This window comes from Clytia hemisphaerica, unplaced genomic scaffold (genome assembly GCF_902728285.1).
Source record: "Clytia hemisphaerica strain Z4C2 unplaced genomic scaffold, Clytia hemisphaerica genome assembly, whole genome shotgun sequence".
In the NCBI taxonomy this organism is placed as follows: Eukaryota; Metazoa; Cnidaria; class Hydrozoa; order Leptothecata; family Clytiidae; genus Clytia; species Clytia hemisphaerica.
In genome coordinates this window covers 1923155-1947310 of record NW_027103900.1, presented here as the reverse complement: position 1 = coordinate 1947310, position 24156 = coordinate 1923155, and the positions used below count along the sequence as shown (strand labels likewise).

The following is a 24156-nucleotide window of genomic DNA, read 5'->3' as shown; positions in this document are numbered from 1 at the left end:
CTTGTTCGAAAAACTCTTCGTTTTCTTCTTCATTTAATTTTTTCATTTCAATTTTTCGATTTTTTAATTCTAAAAAAGGTAGGTTTAACAGGACATATAAAAAAAGATATACATTAATCTTTTTAAAATGCAGAAATTGCTATTTTAATTGGTGTAAAATCGATGTCCAGAGCCCTTAAACTAACAGAAAACTACAGACAAGGCAAACTTCATTATAGGTTGAAAATTATTAGCGAAATATTTCTGATATGATATCAGGCAGGTGGGAAAAATTTAGGGCGGGTAGTAACATCAAATGTGCTTGAAAGCCTAGATTAGAACTCCTATATCAAGATTACGGGATTTGGAGTGCGGCCTGATTTTACTTTCGTTTTCTTTGGTTTCATTTTCGATTTCAAGCCAACATCTTAGCAACGGGGTGCTTGCCTATAGTTACAGGGGTTTGTGCAAAAAACAAATTCCCCATTTCGATTAAACCAATAAAAATGAAACTTTTGTGGAAATTTAATAAATAGTCAAAGAAGGAGCACTGTGAAGCAATCAGTAGAAGAGACCACTTTCGTTTTTGTTACAGATTTCAATAGAAACTTCTCAGACTTATATGATTACTTGTCAATGTGCTGTGTCAACTTGTCAGCATTGTATTGTTGTAAAGGAAAAGATAAAAGGGGTAAGACTATCCTAGTTTCTCATCCTGATATAGGAGTTTAAGTCTAGACTGCTTAGACTCTTTCTAAGTGTCTATCTATCCCTGGAAAGTAAGAAAATTAGGACGTCTGTCTCATAGTTGCAATGAAGAGATTACAGGCTAGTAGGAATATTGAATTTGCAAATTAATGGGTAATTAATGCAAGATTAAATTAATACCCGAATTAAATTCTGCAAAACTTGAAAATTTCGGTTGTTTGCATTAATAAATTAATTTGAGACGCAATTATCGCATTAATGCCTAATTCTGCAAAATTCCTTAAGGGAATAAATTACCTTAAGGGAATGGATTAATGCGAGAATAAATTAATGCGGAATAAATTAATGCGAGCGAACCCCAGAAAATGTTATGTTTTACGAAATAAATCAATACGACTAGGACCATTACAAAATAATTAGCTCTTGATATTTTGTTACCAACGTTATACGAAAATCTCAAGTAGACCAAGAGAGGTCGCTAAAATTAGAGACGATTAAGACCAAGGATGTTGACTTATGCTAGAGAAGGCCATAGTAGGCAATACTTGAAATAAATGAATTAATAAATATAAAGTATAATACCATTTGGAAAATATTAAATGTAAAACCGATAACAAACGACAGAAAAGAAAACCGACAAGTGTACCTAAATAACATATCAACTAAGTCTGAGTACTAGCTCATGTGTATTGATTCGGAAAACATTTTGAAAATGACAAATTGTGGAGTGTTGTGCAGAAATAAAGGACTTGGGTCAAAACTAGCGTATAAAAGTGTAAGACTAGGCACTGTCGCGAGGCAATGTCGAATTAGGAAAATACTAAAAAAACGATTTTCAATTATAAATAACTTAATAAATAGTATTGAATATATATAATATCTGGGGACAATGAGAACCTAGGTGGCTTTTACCCAAAAGGTATCTATTGAAGCAAATTAATCAAATCAAGTTTATAATTTACAATTAAAATTGGTGAAATGCACCAGTGATGAAAAAAATTAGCAACATCACAATTTCGATTTCCAAATGGATAAGCTGTCCATGAATGTATAACAAGTACATTGGCATGAGGAAATTCGTGAGATTTTTTGCCCTACTTTACAGTCTTCGACAATATTTTCTTATAAATCTGAAGCTATTACATAAATATATAAAAGATAACGCAAAACAGCATAATGACATAATAGGGTAAGATATAATACTAACATTATACAGAAGTGTTGTACTAAAATAACCCAAACATAAAGCAAGTTTCATGGAAACTTGTCTTAATCCAACAACGAAACATCTTGAATGGACAGGAACAACCAAGGCGATTGCAAAGGTAGTGAAAATTGAGGCACTGTATCCTGCAATTATGTTCAAAGACATTATTGATAAAACTAGAAAGGATTGAAACACTGCATTTCGGATCTCGTAATTAGATAAGAATGCAAGAATAGCCATACTCAGTCCATTTCCAGTGACGAAACACACGATAATGTAATAGATATCAACGCCAGAATGCAATCTTTTCAAAACATGCATTACCGAGAGCGCAATGATAATCGTTGAGATTGAAAAAATACCCAAATGTTCAACGGTCCATTGGAATTTATCAACAGCGATGATGTTGATGACGAGTTCGGCTTGAGTATAGATATAATTCAGTATTAGAATTGTGGTTAGAATCAACATGATATCAAAAGTTGTGAGGATGTTTTTGATAGATAAAAGTTTTTGATGTTCGTGATTTGCACCGGTGCTTGTGTGATTTCCCCCCAATTCCTCTTCAATTAAAAAGATTTGGTATCCTTTCTCTTTGGTAAGGTCTGACAACATGAAATACGCCATGGTCAGGTAGATCATAGTTGTAAACATTAAGAAAACACCAACGAAATTGTATTGGTTGAATTTCAAACCGAAAAGTTTGAAATCGACCCACTTGAAGATCATAGGAGAAACAGGAGCGACTGCATGTGCAATAATTTCAAGCATCTGTAAGAATGTTCCATACTTTGTCAGTTCTTTTGATGAATATGTTCTTGTTAATTCCCCTGAAAATAATTGGAATAGAAATTCTTATATTTATATTTGTTATATGGAAACACGTTGCTTTCTCCACCTCTCCCTGTATCAGCGAGGTGATCAGGTCAGAATGAATCTGGGATAAAATCTTTTTTAATAGATTTTGAAATTATTTCATAAGTACAGAGATTTGGCTTTTTAGCAGATTCCCAGATTGGGAACGATTTTATAGCTGATGTTTTCCTGTTGGTAGGGTGTCTTACTAATTTTTGTAGATTTCTTGGAAGTTTGTAATTGTAACTTGGGAGGGTTGTTTGAAAATGTCTGAAGAAAAATTTCCTGTTCCCTCAAAATTAGTTGCCGTATGATGAGTATCTAGCACTGTGTCTTTTCTTTTCATGTAACAAAAGCTCTGAAGTGAAAATCTCAAATTAGAGTTACCTTGGTATGCTGGTCTCACACCATCTGAAATCCCGCACAAGAACCTGCCAATGATGGGTAGCCATGGCGCAAACGGTAACACGTACAGCAAATTCCCAGCAAAATTAAACAAGCTCAAAGAGAGGGACGTCTGGCGCAAATTTCGGTATCGATCAACCATTCGGCCTACCAGCGCCGACGAGAATATGGACGAAAACGAAAGTGCGCCAACTGCCAGGGAGTAGTATAAATTTGGGTTCCCAACTTTGATGACATTTTGGAAATAGTAAAGAGCTGATATACTAATGGCGGAACATTCGAAGCTGTAAAGACATTTGCATATGCAAAAGATGATTAAGTTATTTCTTCGCATGCGATACCAGTCTTGTAATATAGCCTGTTCATTCTCGTTTGGAATAATTTCCTGTGCCTTCTTGGATTCATAAACCTTCATGTTACAATACTATTGATTGAAAAAGAAGAAAATTGCGATTTCGTTTGCAAAACTAATTATCAAGCAACTTTTTCTTTATTATTTACTTGCCGGACGAATTAGTTTAATGATTGGATTTTGAAATGTGTTTCGTTGGGCTAACAGCTTAATGAAAAATAGAATAACCAGAAGCATTTTTGTTTTTTATTAAAAACTATATATTCGACCTCACTCACAAGAGGCGTGTGTAATCCGTGACCCGAAAGTATCATTTGATTTTTGATTTAAAATCAAATCGAATTTCAGAAGAAAATTGATTTTCAATTATCCCTCACCGATTAAAAATCAAATTTCAAACCAATTCTTGATTTTTGATTTTTAAATCAAATATTGCATTTATCTGAGATGAGAGCCTGTTCTTGGGAAGCACACTTGTCCAAATGGGACTCGGTTATCTTTCCATGTCACTGACACACAAACATGGTACATGAAATTTTGTCCGACTAACTGTTACTCTGAAGCAAGCGTACAATAATGAATTTCAACCTTACTTTGCGCATAGATACCGGGTGTTTCAAAAAGTGCGATTGTAAAAAAACTAAAATGAGTACACTTTTTTTTATAAGAACAATTTTATAAGAACAATGAGGCTCAAAATCGCCAAAAAATAAGAACAATTTAAGAACAATGCTGAGCCTGAAATACTAAATTTCAAGCAATTTAGGGGCAAAAGTGGTAAAAATTGGGTATAACGTCTAAAATACCTCAAATACAGCCTAAAAATAAGAACAGAATAAGAAAAATTTCATGCTCAAACTGTCAAAAAAATAAGAACAGCCGAGCCTCAGAAAGGTTTTACTGGTTCTTATAAAAAAAAGTGTAGAAAACCTTTCAGATTTTTTTGAAATTACACGTTTTTACCGTGGCTGAATTGGACATGATTGGACCTTTTAGTTTTGGTTGTGTTTCTTTTGTAACACTACCAGAGTACTTATTATTTTTCTTTAACTAAAGCAACAAATTATGATTATTAGGAATACATTTAAGGAAAATCGCTTACACAATTTCGTTTCCAAATTTAAAAGATCCTCTCCTCGTTACGTTCCTCTTTCTAAAAGGTACACAAACCTACCACGTGTAACAATGGTAATAACGAAGGAAATAGTCAGGTAGAATTGCATAACTACCCGGACAAAAAAAATGGTGTAGAGAAGATATTTTGCGCAGAGGTCCAGGAACATATCAGGAATCACCAGAAAATCCAAGCCCAAGGAACACCCTCAAATTCATAAGGATGGACATGGTACTTTTTAATACAATTATTAATGAAGATACATCCTTAACTGTTCTTAATTTCTAAGACTTACAATCTTTCAACCTTTATACCTTGTTTCAACGATGAAAACTCAAATACAGGCTAAATCAATTTTTGTTTACTGGCATTTTTTAGCCTTATTATTCTCATAAAAATGTTCGAATAGAATGCGTGTCTTTCTTAGAAAATTAGAAAATCGAAAATTAAAAATCAGAAATTGAAAGTGATTTTCGAAAATCATTACAGTATGTTTGCCTACGTACTTTTAGTCGGACAAAATTTCATGTACCATATGTGTGTCAGTGACATGGAAAGATAACCGAGTCCCATTTGGACAAGTGTGCTTCCCAAGAACAGGCTCTCATCTCAGATAAATCGAGATAAATGCAATATTTGATTTAAAAAACAAAAATCAAGAATTGGTTTGAAATTTGATTTTTAATCGGTGAGGGATAATTGAAAATCAATTTTCTTCTGAAATTCGATTTGATTTTAAATCAAAAATCAAATGATACTTTCGGGTCACGGATTGTGTGTGCATGTTTCGTTCATTCAATTTTTGACGACATTTTTGGTCAAAAAATTGAATTTCGATGGCAATATTCAATTTTCAATTTTTAAATTTTCGAGTTAAAAAATTGAAAATTAAATTTTGATTGCAAATTTCAATTTTTGTTTTGTTTATTACCAGAAATGAACTGAAATTTCCAATATCATCTTTGATTTTCTAATATAAACTTCTTGCATCGAAAATTGAAAATAATATTTTCAAATACTGAAAATGTGTCGTGAAAAATTGAAGAATTGTCAAAACAAAACCAATTTTTCATCACGCTTGCTTTTCCATGAAAACAGATTTTCAAAACAAGTAGTGTTTCATCGGTACCAAAAAAGAACAAAAATGTAGAATGTTTTATTGTTTGTTGCTGTCTAGTTCCCAGGTCTTTGGCAGTTTAATTTCCTTCTGGGTAAATACACTATGACATAAAATTCACGTGGAAAAATTTCCTTTACGTAATATATACTCTTCGGATACTCTTTGGTCTTTGTCTGCAAACACAGTCCTGCAGTGTGCCTTTTTTATTGAGCAACGCCCTTTTTTATAAGAACAATTTTACAAGAAAGCGAGGCTGAAATTTAGGCCAAAACCTAAGAACAAATTAAGAACAATCTGAGCCTCAGATTTTTGAAAAAATACTGATTTCAAATCTATTTTAAGTTCTCAAGTAAAAAACATCGTAAGAACATTTAAGCCTGAAAAATTCAAAAAATTAAGAACATCCCGGCCTGAGCCAAAGTATACTTACTGGTTCTTATAAAAAAATTATTTAGAAAGTGCTTGATTAAGTCTTTAGGATACACAGGACTGTGTTAGGAATGAAATTTCTTCAACCTCAGTGGCACAGCTACCTGTCAACTAAGGGACCTTTGATGTACTGTGTAATCAGAAAGTTTCAAATGACCTAACTCCTCGAGGTAGAGATAAATTAGACTAACAAAGAAGCGACTGAATAAAACTATTGTTTCCTTCATCTTCTTTGTAACTGATTGTAAATCATTTTCAACTTTCAATTTTTTTATCCGAGACGTCTTTTTTACAAATTGATTTGGTTTTGTCAAATTCAATTTTTCACGCAGAATTTTCATTATTTGAAAATATTATTTTCAATTTTTAATGCAAGAAGTTTATATTAGAAAATCAAAGACGATACTGGAAATCTCAGTTTATTTCTAGCAATAAAAAAACTAACATTGAAACTTTGAATTAAAATTCAATTTTCATTTTTTTAACTCGAAATTTGAAAATTGAAAATTACCATCGAAATTCAATTTTTTGACCAGAAATTTCGTCAAAAATTGATTGAACGGAACATGCATGCATGCAAGAGGTCATCATCAGAGTAAAAAATCATTCTGTATTAGATTTTTTACTCTGATGATGACCTCTTGTGAGTGAGGTCGAATTTATAGTTTTTAATAAAAAACAAAAATGCTTCTGGTTATTCTATTTGTCAATAATTAAATTATATTAAATCGTAATAACAAAAGTGAATTGAAATTGAAATTTTATTCATTTCTTTACGTTCCGGTGTCTTCTATGCACTATGACCACAAGTATAGTTTTTAAAAATTCAAATCGAATTTCAATTTACAACATTCAAAAAGGTATTATAGATTATATCTTTCGAAAATTTACAAGGTTAAAAATACATTACTTAAAGTTTCATGCTTATCGCAATCATCAGATGTGTAAAAACATTTTTTTAAAAAACCGTCTTATGTACAGATTTGAAGTGTGGAAAAAATCGTAAAAAAATCGTAAAAAGGTTAAAAGCAATTATGACAAATTAGGTGATAAAAATGATTAAAAGCAATTATGACAAATTAGGCGATAAAAACTATAAAACTTTGAATTGATTCAAGTGTCCGGTGTCAAAAAGGTATTACAAAATTTAAAGGAATCGATGCCTATAAGGGGATGAGCATTTGCGAAGATCTAACTCCAGTTCAAAGAAAAAAGTACAAAGAGGCGGCAGAAGATGCTAAGGCACGAAATCAAACCGAAAAAGATGGAGTCTGGAGAGTGCGGGGTTTTGCAATAAACCAAACACGAAAAAAGACGTTGTCGCCGACAAAATTTCTTCTTGCGCTTATCTAACTCCTACGCTCATTTTTCCTGCGTGATACCGTTCCAGCCCGACTGGTGTGCCAGTCTAGTAATGCAAGCGAAAAGAAAATATTTCTAACCATGAAATTGTACAAAATATGATCTCTCGCTTACCAGACCCCTTCATTGAATGCGGCTTGAATTTGTACGGTACAATATTATCTGATATTTGATGGCGGATTGGCGGCCGCCCACGCTAAATCTCTAAAAGGAGCGGGACAATTTCCCATCGGAGAGGAATAATAGTCGGCCTTTGATGCGCTGCATCCCTAGTCGGGTTCAACTACCCTTACCCCGAAAACGAGAGCTGGGCTACCAGACCTCCTGCTGTAAAATCCTTGACGTGGTCTTGCAAAATTCCATAATCTAAACCTTCCAGATGTTAAAAATGTTCCCGACCTTCAGAGCTTTACCATTACAGATGAAAATTTCACCATTTGGGTGCCAGATAAGGTACAATATGAAATACAACATTTATGTTTGCGTTTTTAGCCAATCAGATTGCTCATATTTTTCATGTTGACGACAAAACAAATTTAAAGCTGAATTTATTTGTGAAAAGTACACAAATGATTTTTTTGAATCAAATTATACTAAGCAACAAGAGCTTGCATGCGTTGGAATACAAAGGAAAAATCATATTTGCATCCCGTTTTAAAAGTTTGGCCGACGAAAAAGAAAAATCAATTATAGCTGGTGAGTCAAGTCAGAAATCGTATCGCTTTTTTAATCAATTCTCTCCTAAAGTCTATTCACGATAAGTGTGCACGTCTATCATTTTCACTGAAATGAATCCTTAATTATCGAGCGTCATCACTGTGAAAAAATTTCTCAAAAATAATCATTCAGTCAAAAGATATCAAACAAAGTTATAAGCTGATTGAAGTCTAAAAACGCTGTTTTCTGCTGTTTTCTGCTGTTTTTTGGGGTGAATCACTTATTAACTTTATATATATTGAATAAATATTTTAGTGAAATTTCTTCAAAGTGATGACCTCCTAAGATCAAAGAATCTCTCCAGTGAAAATGAAAGTTATAACACTTTTCCACAAAATCTTCATTTTTCATCTTCGTTTTTTAAAACTTTTTTAAAAACTTTTTTATTTCAAATTGTTCCACTCACAAATATCTCTCCAAGGTAACCAAAGTTGTAAAGATTGAAGAATTCCTTCAAAAATTATAGGTAAAAGAAAAAAGAGTGCACACTTATTGTGAACAGACTTTAGATGCAAACCCATCCACATTAGTCCAAGCAATTGTACAGGGTGTCCGTAAAAAAAGTTTCGAGTTGAAATAGAATAAGTTGCGTGTTAGTTTCGCCGCATGGTATGCATTGAGCCAAAAAATAATCTTTAGTTCCCAGTCATACTTTACAGTTGTACGAGAAATAATCAATTTATTTTCCAATCAACTATCTGGTGAAAGAGAGTTCTAGCCCCAAAACTGAGCTCGCGGTCCAATCCAAACCTTCAATTTACTACTTTTAAGGTTTTGTGACAAACAAAATAACCAGAAGCATTTTTTTGTTTTTTATTAAAAACTATATATTCGACCTCACTCACAAGAGGTCATCATCATGCAGAGTAAAAATCTAATACAGAATGAGGATTCTAAAATCAAAATTCACAGAAACAAGCTAATTAAGATGTTATAAAAAAATCATTTAAAAACAATGTGCAAATATCTAAAATGATACCCATGGGACGCTAAAATGAGAAAACAATGAGACGCAATGAGACTAAATCGATAGCACAATAAAAGGTTTTTTTAAGGTTTCACTTTTTCTTGCCTGAGAAAGGTTGCTGATTAGCTTCTAGCCCTTCGAGTTTATATATTTTCGAATGTAATTGACGACCTTATTTGATAACTAATGGTATTCGAATTCGGGAGTTTCTAAACATCAACCAGAAATGGCGACCACGACCAGCGACCAGAAAAATTTGGGTTATTGAGTTTTTATCCTTTCTCCAACCCTCCAACGTAGAGTGTCTCTACTTATCATTTGAAAATATTGTATCGAAGAATAAGCTGACCCCTGTCTCATCTATTTAGAGCCACGTGCACAATGCGTAGAACAACTATTTCGACGCTCTTGGATCTTGATTAGGATGTCAGTTTCTATTCATTTGTATTATCAGCATCAGATTAATTAGCGGCACAAAATATTTTGAAATTTCTTGGAGAAGCTTTCTATTGAATCATCAGATTATTATTTCTGTCGAAATTAGTCTTTTTGTCCACATAAAGACCGAAGAATAATTGATTAAATTCATATCTCTAAAACTGGCCTTCCCAATTCTTTCCTACTGAACAGTTATATCTGTTCATACTAAAGGCATCTCATTCAGCATAATTGAAATATTTTGTGTAATAAAGCTTACCATGGAGTAGCCTGGATATCCAAGTTCAAAATTTTAGAAAACACAAAATTTACCTCTGGTATTTACCTTTAGCTTGGTCTCCCTAGAGAATGAAAGTGCAAACCCATGTTTTCAAAGTTTTCCTAGCCAACCCAGGGCAGCAAAGCATAAATTGATAAAAAGCAGCCTTACAAGAGCTAAAATCATTTAAAATATCCAAAGATTACACCAGAGTCCATTAACAAGTTTGCATGCATTATCATGACCAACTATGTTTGTTTTCTTGAAAAATGAACTTTGCCTCTGTTTTCTTCATTTTCATGTTTTCATGTAACAGAAAGCTTTATCTTCACTAGCAAGTGGAGGACTTTCCTATTTTTGCTTCAGAATTGCTCCGCGCCGTGTAGATTGGTCCTTACGGCTTTAGCGAAGTGAGCGCAAGAGCAAGCGGACTGCATTCTCATATGGAGAATGCAAATCGCTCTAGGGAGACCAGGCTGTAAACCAGAACATAAAATATCAAAAACTAGACTGTGAAATAGTTTACAGCCTGGATATCCAGGCTAACCATGGAGGTAATAAAAATATAGATGGAGATACTACTCCTACTATTCTATTGTATTGTATTGTTGATAGCAAACTGTTGCTTTGATGCTTTGGGAAAAAGCCATTAATTTTGCTTTCGCTCATGGGAATACTTGAGTCGAAGAGAATTTGAATAAAATCACGCTACATGTTTTTTTTTTATAAGCAAGTGTATGCCCCTTGGTCAGGCTCGTGTATGCTTAAGTTCTCAAAGCATCCAGGCATAGTTTATGCTTATTATATGCTTAAGAATTATGCTTATGATTCACCCTAAGCCAAGTTTTTTAATGAAATTTCAGAAATTTTGTAAAAGAATTGTTCAGATTTTGGGAGCAGTGGAATGTAGCTAGCCATGGAATGTCCTATTTTTTACTTGACCTCTACCAAACCAGATAAAGATGACCACTTGAAAAATATTTTAGGCTGACATATATGCTCATGTTATGCTTAGGAATTCTGCAAATCTGAGCCTTCATATGCTTATAAGCGTTATGCTTATAAAAAAAAAAACATGTACATTTTTAATTTGTTCATTGTGTGATGACAGTTTTGTTTATAAAACATAAGAAAACCTTGCAAGAATATGCACAGAACATCGAATTTGAACATGGAATCCTCGACAAATTTTGTCAATTTTTACATATTTACTAATGCCAATCTTTCAACTACAGGGTGTCCCTAATTAAAGTACCGAGTCGAAACACAACTATGAGTAGAAAGTTTTATGTGCGTGTTCACAAAATTGTATTTTCAGCTCTCCCTCTTTTTTCTTTGTCATTACGATTAATTTATACGTTGTAACTACCTTTTGTAATAAGCCTGTGTGATGGAGAACGTTCTTATATTTAGGACACCCTGTATATTCTATCAAAAAAGTTTAAAAAAGTGCAATTTAAAATTGTCTTTATTAGTTTTTGAATTTGATAAAAAGATTTACATTAAAGTATTCTATTTTCGCATGGTATTTGTTGCCATTTCCCTAAAAATCTCATGTTTTTAATTTCACTCTTTTATCTTGGCACCAAAGTTTTTCAAAGTCTCGAGAGTTCGACGGCAAAATTAAAGCGAGTGAGTCATCTCGGACAACACCGGAACGGCTAGTTATTGTAGAATAAACATGTTGTGTGTATCTTCCGGAGATATTACCGCCCGGGCTGTATCTTGCGACGACAAAAGTACCAGATGGGCCCGTCACCACACCGCATCCCACCTCTGCGGTTGTGTCCCACAAAAGTTGAGTCAAGTGTCCAATAACAACGCCGTACTCATCTTTCATTTGTCCTGTAGTGAAGTCGTAATTTTCGATCCCGTCATACCTGGAAAGGAAAATCAAATTAAATAATATGTAGCTCAAGTTACTATAGTCTGTACCAGAGTGTATCTCACGTTTATTGTTTCGTAATACACTCTGTCTGTTTGATAAAAGAATTTCCATACGAAACCCTCTGCGATAAAGTTTGATTTATAAATAGCAGCACCTCTCTTGCTGTTTCCCCTCTCTTATCCACACTCCATCGCAGTGGCCGATTTGAAAAATCTCAAATCAGAAGAAAAGACAATGACAACAGACCCTCTACGGCAATGAATTTTGAAATTAGCCGTAAATAACGGGTCTATGTACAGACAAAAGTCACTGCCAATAAATCACATTTTGTCTAACACATTTTTCCCACCTATGAATGGAATAAAAAATAGATTATTAATACAAACTCAATTTTGGTGACGCAGTCGAGTTTCCATAATTCGAACCCGCATGGGAACACACATTTATTCGAGTCATGGAAATTTCGAATTATAGGGTAAGGTTTATAAGGCATTGTTAACTTAATGGACAAAAAACTTGTTCGAGTTAAGGAGAGATTCGAGTTAGAGGTTCGAGTTAAAGAAACTCTAATGTATTCAGATTCCAGTGTCTCATCCAAGCAATTCATGGTTATCATGTTGGGGGGGGGGTGAACAGTGACACTAAACATTATACAGAACCACACCCTTGATATCTTCATACGTACCATAACTGAATAGCTACTTCAATTTGTTTGGCCATATCTGCTGCCTCCCATCCATGTCTTTTCAAATCTAGGGTCATTTTATACAAATTTTCTCCAATATGTGTTGAACCATGTCCGAAACTCATGCAAGGGTCGTGTTCCCACTCATTCTGGAGCTCCAAATATTCAGCATACCATTGCGCTCTCTCTGCTAGAGCATCATTGTATTGGAGAGGTGGAGTGTTGATGTGTAAGGCTCGCTTGGCGTTATGAGCGGCTAAGCAACTGTCTGTAAGGAGAAAAGTGAATTAGTTTATTAAATATTTCCAGATTCCTAGTCCAGAAACTAGCGATTTAACTATCTACGATACTTAGGTTTAGGGAGAAGTTGACACTATTTTGAACATCACGTAACGCAATTTTGACCTGTAAGATCGAGGAACGATAAAAATCACCGCCGTACTCAGTCAGTTACGGATGTAATGAAAAGCAACTGTCTTGACCCTTGACCGTCGATAAAGCAGGACCGGTGTGGATGATACGTAAGCTCTCTATTCTCGTTGATGAGTTCAAGATAATTGCTGTCCAGGTAGTCAGACTGATTTCTCAAGAAAAAAATACATAGTCAGTAGTTTTCCACTGAAAAAGACTTTTTTTTGTTATAGCCTACCATCTTTCCATTAGTACATTTAATTCATAGAAACTTTAGTTCTTACCGCTGATGACTTTACGTTGTTCTTCTGTGATTGTGAATCGATCAAGACCATATCCTCCAGTAATGTAACCTAAAATTCATAATCATTCTACAGTACTTCGGTGGGCATGGATTTCTTATTCGTTGAAACAATATTATCAATTGCAAACCGCAATGTGTTGAAATCACGAAGCCACTTTAGTTGAATATTAAGGGATATTTTGAGAATATACGGACTATAAGGATACACAAGTGAGTTTATGTATTTGCGCTTTTAAGGACGGTAAGGTGACTAAGGCGATTTGAAATAACCCGCAATTCTGCCCTGCAAAATCGAGGACGGTAAAACTGCTGATTTACCGTCGTTCTCAGTTGGTCATGATCTAGTCAAATTAGAACCTTACCGTTTCCGTCGCTGAAAACACACATACATAAACTTGGTACAGAGATGGAAAAGGAAGTTATATGGTTGGATTACTTACTGGGAACATCTTTTGTCTCTATTTTACATTTATCACATGTGATTGGACAAAAGATTTCGAAGGATGAATGATATTTGCAGTAAGCTTTGAATTTGTCACAATTCGTATATCTGTTACGACATGCTAGTAAAAAATAAATATAAATCAGTTCAAAAGTATAATACCCCTAGTGTCAAAGTCCAACTGGGACTTTAAAAATGTAAAAAACCATTCCCTGTGAAATTCCCACTTGTCGTTGATCAGTGGTACGTGATACGTGGTTTGTGTGATAGAAATTTGAAAGAAAGGAAAATAAATTCTTACTGTTACAATTCTTTTGTTTTGCTTTGTCACCTGAAAACAAAATAAAGTAAAAAGTTACAAAATCGATAAAGAATTATAAGAGCACAGTAAGAACATAAGGCTTCGATGGCCAAAATATTAAGAAGTTAATAGAACATTTTAACGCTTTGCAGACCGTAAAACATCTTTTTTCTTAGGAAAATGGACAAAAATACTCACAGAATCTTGAAAATAAGAACATGTTATAGAACATTCTTAGGCTTAAAATTCAACAAGATAAGAACATTCGAAAAGTACACTTACTTGAAGCATGACAAAGAGCTGTTACGACGAGAAGTAGTATACAAATTTTCATGGTTATTGGTCCACTTTTGATCTCTCTTCATTAATTGAAGTTTGACTTTTGTTGAGATCAATCATAATTCTCGGGCTTTTATTCCTTTCTGTTGTGACCGTTATGCAATTTTTGTGGGTTCCTTAAGCCACCTGATTTGCATCACCTTCAAACTGTGTCATTTCCTCTACGAAGGAGATAAAACTTGACCTAAATCAACATTTAATTGCTAAGTTACGATGTTCTTCGGCACTCCTCCAAATGTATCTTTTAACATCTGAACTACTTCCTGAAGATTGCCATGTACTGTGTCATTTCCTCTACGAAGGAGATAAAACTTGACCTAAATCAACATTTAATTGCTAAGCTACGATGTTCTTCGGCACTCCTCCAAATGTATCTTTTAACATCTGAACTACTTCCTGAAGATTGCCATGTACTGTGTCATTTCCTCTACGAAGGAGATAAAACTTGACCTAAATCAACATTTAATTGCTAAGTTACGATGTTCTTCGGCACTCCTCCGAATGTATCTTTTAACATCTGAACTACTTCCTGAAGATTGCCATGTACTGTGTCATTTCCTCTACGAAGGAGATAAAACTTGACCTAAATCAACATTTAATTGCTAAGTTACGATGTTCTTCGGCACTCCTCCGAATGTATCTTTTAACATCTGAACTACTTCCTGAAGATTGCCATGTACTGTGTCATTTCCTCTACGAAGGAGAAAAAACTTGACCTAAATCAACATTTAATTGCTAAGCTACGATGTTTCTTCGGCACTCCTCCAAATGTATCTTTTAAACATCTGAACTACTTCCTGAAGATTGCCATGTACTGTGTCATTTCCTCTACGAAGGAGAAAAAACTTGACCTAAATCAACATTTAATTGCTAAGTTACGATGTTCTTCGGCACTCCTCCAAATGTATCTTTTAACATCCGAACTACTTCCTGAAGATTGCCATGTCACAAATTAAAGACTAATCAGTAAGTAATTGATCAAATGACCAACTCGTCCCCTGCACATAATTGCACAATATCGAAGCGAATTATCACAATGCGTAATATTTATGTATGATTCATTATCGCGTGGTTGGCTGTAAACTGTGTAATCAAAACCAATCACAGTATTGCGTTGAATGGTTTACTATACGACTGTTCACTGATTTAAAGTTTATTGAAGAATAGCTGATCACTCAATAGAAGATGGAATCATGGATAAAATTACATTTACAAACAATAACTTTATTAGCTCAAGCCTAATTTTCCCTTATCGGATTTACATCGATAAAAATCATGTAGTATTTAGACATTAGATATTGGCAAACTTCTTCGTTCTGTCACTTTGATTTGGAAGCATTCTGGAGTTCTGCCATGATATTATCAAGTTTGTCTTCTTGTGTTTTTTATGAGAACATCCAAAACTTTTGAATAGCCTTCGGATGTTCTTATAACTTTTTTGAGTTTTAAAAAAATATTAATTTTATTCTGACGATTTTGTGAATATTTTTGACCATTTTCTTAAGAAATAGGGTGTTTTTTAGTCCACAAAGCCTTAAGTTCTTAAATATAGTTTGTTGTTATAAAAAAACGTATATGTTTTTTGATAAAAATTTACATAAAAAGCCAATAGCAATGGCCATTGGATTTAGCTAACCAAGAAGAACCAAGTTGTACTGATCCCCCTAGAAATCCTAATTCTCTTTCACACTAATCAGCAGGAAATCATATTTGATCGTGTTTTAAGTAATCACCACATATTATCATATTGAGAAGTCAATAACTTCCCTGTTCTTTGCTAATGCTGACATAAAGCAGGTTGTTGGCATAGTAACCCTGACCAAAACAAACATGTTCACATTATACATCACGATCTATGCCTTGGCTGTGGCTACTTAGCAAGTTCCAGTCATTTTTGAACCAATCAAATCAATTTTACAATTCTGATTTATTAGATATTTTTAAAGAGCATATTTGCGAGTACAAACTTACGAGAATATAGTAGATTTAGAAATTTGAAGACATCTACCTTCGCAAAAAGACTAAAAATCGCGGAAATAGTTTGTACGTTAAAAGTGTATTTCGAAGAGGTCAAAAAGCCATGCTTTTTCTCATCTCACATAAGTCACTTTGTTCTTCCGTCTTGAATTTTTCTGAGTTTCAGCAATCATATGGAGATTTTGGAAGGTGAAAAAAATTGAACTTTATCATACGCACATATGCAGCCCTTATTTTTGCCTAAAGTACCCCTGAATATGGCACCTGGTACCTGAAGATTTTGGGTTGTGAATTACACGTTTTTGTTTTTTGATAATTTTTGAAGCCTTCAGATGTTATTAACTTTTTCAGATTGAAGCCTAAAAATGTTCTTAACGTGTTCTTATTTTCGCCATTTCATGGGTAATTTTGTGCGTTTTTCTAAGAAATCGGGTGTTTTAGAGTCCCCAAAGCCTTAAAATGTTCTTAATTTGTTCTTAATATGAAAGTGGGTCAACAATTACACGTTTTTTATAAGAACATCGAAGCCTTATGTTCTTATAAAAAACGTGTAATTGTTGACCCACTTTCATTATTTTTAGCTAGTCTTTTGGACTGACCCGTCGTCTCTAGGTGACCGGTAAAAAATATGACAGCTGCAATCATATTTCAAATGACCCCTACTGTCTTAATGTAAAACTACCCGCGGGCTTGAAATTGAAATATGAAACTTTTATTTGGAAAATCAATATTTCTTTAGCTATGATTATTTGAAAGAAAGTCGAGATAAATTAATTGCTTGCACAGACTTTTGCAAAAAAAACTTTAATAATAGAAGCAATTGAAAAGTTGGGAAGAAATCGATTAAAATTCTTTGATTGGAAAGAACCAATGAATTCTTGAGATTATTTTAAATGGTGAAACTTTATAAATTAGGTTTTTTTATCCAAGAGGAACAATTAGATCCTTTTTCTGTGGGGGCTTTCTAATGTAATGATATTCATCACTCAGCATGGCCCTGGTGAATGCTTATTTCCCAATCTTGGACTGAGTTTTTAAAGCTATAAAGTCGTAAACGTGGCTTCTTCAATCTTGGTCGAAATACTTTAGGATTTTAGTGCATTTTAACGTTTTTCAGAGTTTAAAGTTCGGGTGAGATTTGCTATTTTAGTACTTCCACTTTATTTCACTGAATCTTTATTCCGATTTCGAAGAGGTGTAGTGGCTTCTAAGCTATATTCCAAGCTTTATTGGAATAATTTTGAACTTTTCCATCCTGAGATCCTAAGTTCCTAAGCCCCCGGGTTCTTAAGACTTAAGCCTCATGCCTGGGGGGGTACTAGGGTTGGCGAATGAGGGGTATGTGCGGACGGAACCTCCGAAAACCGAACCTTAGAGAGACTGATTTTTGCTGAAAAGGTGCCCCTTAGAGAGACTTTTTGAATTTTTTCAAAAAATCCTGAATTTTCCGACCCTTAGAGAGATTAATTTAAAACTTTCTGATTTTTCCGACCCTTATAGAGACTTTGAAAGGTGAAAAACCGACTCTTCCGTCCCCACATATCCATCAACCATTTTTGCCTAAGTACCCCCCCCCCCCCTTCCGGCCTCATATTAAAACTCAGATTTAAAACTCTACTTTCAAACTGTAGTTTAACACGCTTGAAAATAATTTGCGTTGTTTATAACTTTCCAAGTTAATTAGATGGATCAATTTAGAATGACAATTTGTCTCAAAATGAAGAAACTTTGAAGATAAAACACTAATTACTTAAACGAGTTGACATTTTTATTAAAATCTCTTAAAAAGTTTTGTTTGCACAATATGGCAAGCCTTTGATAATGATATCTTAAAAATCTCTGCGGTTATTTTTGTTTAAATTTTAATTGGTTTTAAACGAAAAACTAAAACAGTATGTTGTCCTGAGGAATCTAAAATAAAAACCCAAATCTACAAAAAAAATCAATTTTCGACTATGGTCACAGATTTATAGGAGAAATCGAAAAATCAACAACGAGAGGAACATTTGGGTCAAAATGTAGTTTGAAAAATTGATTTTTAAATCTGGTTTCAATCAGACTTGATAATCACGCTTATTTTGTGAGGCTATACACTTTTTTTACAAGCAACTCTAAGTTTCTGGTCAGCCCTGGGGTTGCTTAGCATTCCAGTGCATTTTCGGAAAAATTAGCTTGGAGTATCCCTTATTATACCATATTTATGCTTATCGGGCCGACAGCTATCGTTTGCCATGGTGACTATCTAAAAAGCTTTTACTTTACGAGAAAGCGAAAAAGAATTGGCAAAGTTGAGCCCTCGAGCCATAGCAACCTGGTTGCTTATAGAAAATGTAGGGATCCACTCAGGGCCTCTTGAAAAAGGGATATAGTGATAGCCTGGTACAACTTATCATAGCCCCTTAGCGGGGTTTATTCGATATCTCTACAAAATCTTGCGATAAATTGCACTAAAATAGAACATAGCGTGTTCCATTTCTATCCTATAACATGCTTCCATGGTGTGTTGGGAAATTTAGAAAATTTTTGATTAAATTAGAGGTATTATTTATTTTGGAATTTTTTTACCCTTCTGTTATCCCCCCATCTCTATTTGATATCCATTGGATTTATTTATTGTTTTTATTGAATACTTTGATCAGATTTATTTCGCTTATTTCTTCCATTTTTTCATTATTTGCGTAATTTTTTTCGCGTTTAAAGCAAAGTAGATTTTTCTTTATATGAATGGAATTTGATATGTGATCACTGCAGGGAATTTCTTTTTTTTTTACCATATTATATTGAAAAATATTTTTTGATTGTTTTCCCTTGATAATAATATTGATGAGAATATGTGGTGGGTCCTAAAACGGAATAAAATGTCTTGAACCGTTAGCTAGAATTTTTACTCACGGATCCTTTTTTTGTGATCTTCGCTCCGGTAACAGTAGTTTGGGTATCGTTGCACTTTTTTGCTTATGTTTTCTACTAATTTCACGATAGAATTTGGGTCTTTGTGAGAACCGGTCGTAGATATCCACTGACCTTTATATGTCCCTGGACCAAGTTACTCAATGCTGGCCAAGTTAAATGTTATGATCGGAGTGTTTTTGAAATTGGTACCCGCGGAGAGAGCGCTAGATCTAGTTTAGCTTGTAAACTAATGATGTAGCGCCGTTTGTCGTTAGGCAAAGTTTCAAACAGTTTCTTTGCGGGTACCAACTTTCAAAAAAACTTCGATCAGACATGGTGGATATAGCTTGGTCCAGGGATATATAAAGGTCAGTGTAGATATCGGAAAGCGAGCAGATTTTTTGACGAAAGAGAGCCTTGGCTGCTTATTTGTGGTTGCTTATCTTTAGATGTCTGGATCCAGAAATATTTCGACGGCCGACGAAGACGTGACATTCGAGTTCGAAAAATGATTCTTTTTTACGGGGTGGGAATTTTAAACTAGCTTGCTTTTATTTCCTCTTGCAGGGTTTACTGCACTTTAACCAGAAATCTTTGTTTTGCGGTATTTTGATGTTTCAACCATATCCACTGACTTGTTCCTTGTGGTCTGAGAAAAAGCCTGGATGATCGACGTATCATCAAGAAAAATTGCCTTTTGGGAAAAACATCTTTGAGATGATGAAAACACGTTTTTTTATAAGAACAAACCATATAAGAACTTAGTTTGTCAGAATTAAGAGCAAGTTAAGATTTAAGTCTTTACGGACCCTACGATACCCGATTTCTTAGGAAATAGCAAAAAAGCTCACAAAATATTAAAAATAAGAACATTTTAAGAACATTTTTAAGCTTAGCTAAAAAAGGTAAGAACATCCGAAGGCTCCAAAAATTTTGACTGTTCTTATAAAAAACGTGTAGTATGGTTATTCATTCATTGAAAGATATTTACATCATTTTCTTAAGGTGGGAGTCACATGAAAAATTGAGAAAGTTGAATTTTTACATTTTCCTGTATAACTTTTTAACTTGAAGAGGTTTCTAAATGAAATTTTCTACAGAGGTAACTTAACAATAGATGATTTCAAAAATGTAAAAAAAAGTCTAAAAATAGCCAAGACGGGGGTAAAATCAGCCAGGGGGTAATGTACTGTGAAAATATTGTGTCAACGTTTTAGAAAAATCTACAAAACCTATCACAAAATTTTTTTTTGAAGCTTGTTAATATTTGGATAAGGAGTGTTATGAATGGAATTTTTTTTTGAAATTTCATTCCAGGGGGTCTGGAAACTAAAAAATGCATTTTTTGAATTTAGTAATCAAAAAAGTATTTTTTCAAAAATGTAATCCATTCATAACACTCTAGACCATAAATTGAATTTCTCCTGAAAATTTCAAGTTCATAGCACTTGTCAATCCTGAGAAAACGTTGCCAAGGTGTGCGAAAACCCCCTGAAACCTATTTTGAGAAAACGGACCGCAAAGTCAGAAGTAGATATATATCTCTATTTCTCTGTAATAAATCGACCGTTTTACAAAATTCTTTCTTTCGCTGTTTGACTAAAATGAACTATAGTTCTACTTTATATAATTTAAAAAAGGCTTTGAAATATCAAAATAGTCCAGAAATTCCAAATTATCACTTTCACGTGATGTGCGCCAATCCTAAAGTTTTGCGCCAAACTCCACGTCAACATTGATTTAAGTCAATTTAAATGTGTTTTCACAACAAAAACCATATTTTCAATGTAATAGATCATCCTAGTATATTTCCTCACTGATTCTGCCAGTTATAGGTTAATCTAAAGTTGATCTGTTGTGATACAAGAATCCACTTGGACATCTAGTCATGCACGATTTCTTCGTGAATGTAAATAATCCAGCCCAGAGGGCGGAGCCGGAGGGAGCGCCCCAGACCTTCAATAATTCATCACACACAATTGTTAAACCAGCATCCAGGCTTTCAATTCCTTTAACACTTGGATCTTTAAATAGATACATCATTGAATATGCCTTTGGTCTTTGTCCTTCAATAAGTTTTCCGGTGTCGTCAAACTAAGTTCATATATCAAAAACGTTGAGTTTGTCTTTGGTTTCACCTAGCTCAAGCTTTCTTAGTTGAGAAGAATGACATTAAAGAGCTAAAAATGTCATCAGTCAATCCAACATTTCCAAATTAAAGCAGTTTTTCATAGTCAAAAACACTGCTGACAGCCTCCAAAATTTGTATGCTTTTAAAAATATCATTTCTTTGGTTACCATCTTTGATTACGTCATATTAGGAAATCCCGCGAAAAAAAGGCGGTATTGATTTAGACGCCCGAAAAGGGCGTAAAAAGATCTTTCGTTTGGTATGTCATGATCCTATGTTTAGATCAGCCATAAAGAAATCAGGCCCTAGCAACGGGTATGATTTTTCGTTGCTAAGGAAAATACTTTAGATCAGGGTCTAGAAAAAACCTTATATCTTAGGAAATATAAATGCTACGACCTTAAAATTTTCAGAGTGTGTTCAGAAAGGGTATAGGGTCATTAAACGCGCAAAATCTCGAAATCGATCATTTTTTCACCAAATCTCAAAACTTCATGTGACTCCCACCTTAATGTTTAAAACCTGGCAGTAATTCGATCACCGTTAAACCGAACTGATTGCTTAAGGCTTAATTTAAGATGGTTTTTCACTAATCCAAATCGAAATACAATATTTTTGTTCGTGTTAAACGCGTATAGCCATCTGTAGCTCTTATATCGGTACATATGTTGTTACGTATCTCAGATTGTGTTGGATAATTGTATTAAAGGAGGAATAATGATTTATAAGAGAAGATTTTCGTTCCTGAAGAAGGCAAGGGAGTTAGATGCACAGATTTATTAAGCCCGAAGGGTAGAAAAGTGTACCGTATTTCGGTAGGATATCCTACCAAGGTCCCCTGACATTACAATAGAATTTCTGCGTTTGACCAACTATAAGCTTCGTGGATTTTCGAAAACAAAAGCAACAATATATTTGCGATATTCAACTTTTTTGCCTGGAAAAACTTAAAGAATGACATCTAGTCCTTCGGGCTTTACAGAAAACTATGGTTAGATGATCATGCGTGTATGTTCGTGAATACACAGGCTGCAAAATTAAAGTCTGAAGACTAACCACGCTTGTACTCGAATTTTTTATGTGCTTGTTACATGACATTTATTTCTGATTGGTTCGAATTTATTGACACTAATAAAGTTATCAGATAAAGTAAATTGTACATAAAGAAAGTAATATGGGAATAAAGTCACGCGAACTTTTTCGAGTTAGCACATGTTTTGGCTGTATTGATATAATTTGGCAGCCCGTGTATAGGATGACGAGATGTTTAAAATCCCCGGGGGGGGCACTGGGTTTGCGGACTGACGGTATGTGCGGGCCAAAAATTGGCTTTTAAAATTGCACCCTTACAGTGCAGCAAAAATCAGTGAAAATCATACCCTTAGAGTGCATTTTCCCCCAAATTTTCGATCCCTTTCGTGCAAAAAATGGTCCAAATTCTAGCATTTTTGGTCAAAATATCTAGATTTTCAAGAATTTTTTGAAGTTTCTACCCTTACAGTGCATCTCTAGTTTTTCCGACCCTTACAGTGCATTTTAAACATATTGGAAAAGGTACCCTTAGGACCCGCACATACCCGTCGGTCCTTTTGCCCAGCTGCCCCCCCCCCCCGGGTAAAATCCTATCGCCAAAAATGTTCACTTTTATTTACTTCTATATGTGGAAGCCATGCAAGCTAACGTCCCTGTCTCACAGTTCTGTTGGAACTGCAGGGATAACATTTCGAAATCCCAACGGGGAAACACTGCGACTGTGACTTTAGTTCAATTTAGACAATTTTTAGACGATTTAAAATATCAATATTTTGATTTCATTGCCTGTTCCACACAACTGTCTTGTTTTAAGTGACGAAGAGGCTCCCCACTAAGTCAGGAAGGAAGATATGGATATGTTTAAGGTTAAACAACAACAGAATTATCTGAAAACTTTAAGAAAATTTTTAATTCAGTTAACAAGCTTTGGAAAACCCTGCTAATTCGAAAAAACGGTGATGTTAAGAACAAGATGTTCAGATTTTGTCAAAATAAATTGTGAAGCGAATCGTCGAATTTTTCAAAAGTTGACCACTTTGCGAAGACCCAAAAAATTTGTCAATGTCCACTATTAACAAGTTTTTGGGTCAGCTCAAAGGAGTCCACCTTTGAAAAATTTAGGATCCCCATGGAGGGTTGTAACAAGATTAGGGTCCTCATTAAGGGGTCTTGGGGTCCTGGCGAGGTCCACTTTTGAATAAAATCCCCGCCTCTGTCTGCTCGCTTTGACGGCCAGATGGCCATCGGCTATTGTTTTCTAAAGGAGGACCCTAAACTTGTCGAAAGCGTGGAACTCTAAAGGAGGACTCCAAATTTATCGTGAGTGGACCCCTAAGAAAGAAGACTCCAAGTTTGTCAAAAGTGGAACTCTTTATGGAGGACCCCAAATTTGTCAAAATTTGACATAAAGGAGAATCCCAAATTTTTTAAAAGCGGACCCGCCTATAAGATGGCCATAAACCTTGTCAATAATCCACTCTCAAAAGATTTTGGGTCCTAATAATGCAGTCCGTGTCCGTCTTTAACAAGATTAAGGTCCTCAGCAGGGATCGTGGTGTTCCGGTGGGGTTCGCTTTTAAACAATATGCGCGCCTGTTCGCTCCGACGGCCAGATGTTCGTTTCGACGGCTTGATGCTCCTTTCGACGACTGAGATGATAATTCCAGTTCAACGGCCGGACGTTTAGTGCGAAAGCCGGATGCTTTATTGATTCGACGATTTTGAGCCCGACCGCCCCTGCTATTTTAAATTTTTCATTATGGGCGGGCTCACTCATGATTCTATTCAGTGTGACAGTGTGAAAAATTTGTCCATTCCTATAATTCCTTTTATCTTAGATTA

At 34.6% G+C, this 24156-nt stretch overlaps 2 protein-coding genes across 3 annotated transcripts; both read right to left on the bottom strand.

The window, feature by feature from the left end:
- Nucleotides 1–1706: 1706 nt before the first annotated feature.
- Nucleotides 1707–7101, bottom strand: LOC136808892 (uncharacterized). Of its 2 annotated transcripts, XM_067065458.1 has the most exons (3): nucleotides 7080–7101; nucleotides 3137–3578; nucleotides 1707–2724 (listed from the first exon to the last, which is right to left on the bottom strand). In XM_067065458.1, the coding sequence occupies exons 2-3, from the start codon at nucleotides 3567–3569 to the stop codon at nucleotides 1787–1789; spliced, it is 1371 nt and encodes a 456-aa protein (XP_066921559.1). In that variant the 5' UTR covers nucleotides 3570–3578; nucleotides 7080–7101; the 3' UTR covers nucleotides 1707–1786. The 2 variants fall into 2 exon arrangements, with proteins under 2 accessions (XP_066921559.1, XP_066921558.1); XM_067065457.1 differs by lacking the exon at nucleotides 7080–7101 and having other exon boundaries at nucleotides 3137–3599.
- A 4363-nt stretch (nucleotides 7102–11464) lies between these two features.
- On the bottom strand, nucleotides 11465–14234 carry LOC136808777 (venom allergen 5 2-like). Its single transcript, XM_067065314.1, has 6 exons — nucleotides 14226–14234; nucleotides 13944–13973; nucleotides 13641–13806; nucleotides 13181–13249; nucleotides 12486–12753; nucleotides 11465–11792 (listed from the first exon to the last, which is right to left on the bottom strand). Exons 1-6 carry the CDS (start codon nucleotides 14232–14234, stop codon nucleotides 11465–11467), a joined length of 870 nt encoding a protein of 289 aa, XP_066921415.1.
- Nucleotides 14235–24156: the final 9922 nt, after the last annotated feature.

Bases quoted from the DNA above. Each gene is read 5' to 3' on its own strand.
- LOC136808892 (XM_067065458.1), bottom strand. From the start codon at position 3,569: ATGAAGGTTTATGAATCCAAGAAGGCACAGGAAATTATTCCAAACGAG. The intron at 2,725-3,136 runs GTAACTCTAATT...AATTATTTTCAG, and splicing joins TGTGAGACCAGCATACCAAG to GGGAATTAACAAGAACATAT.
- LOC136808777 (XM_067065314.1), bottom strand. The intron at 12,754-13,180 runs GTAAGAACTAAA...TTCTCCTTACAG, and splicing joins ACAACGTAAAGTCATCAGCG to ACAGTTGCTTAGCCGCTCAT. The intron at 11,793-12,485 runs GTACGTATGAAG...TTTCCTTTCCAG, and splicing joins GAAGTAGCTATTCAGTTATG to GTATGACGGGATCGAAAATT.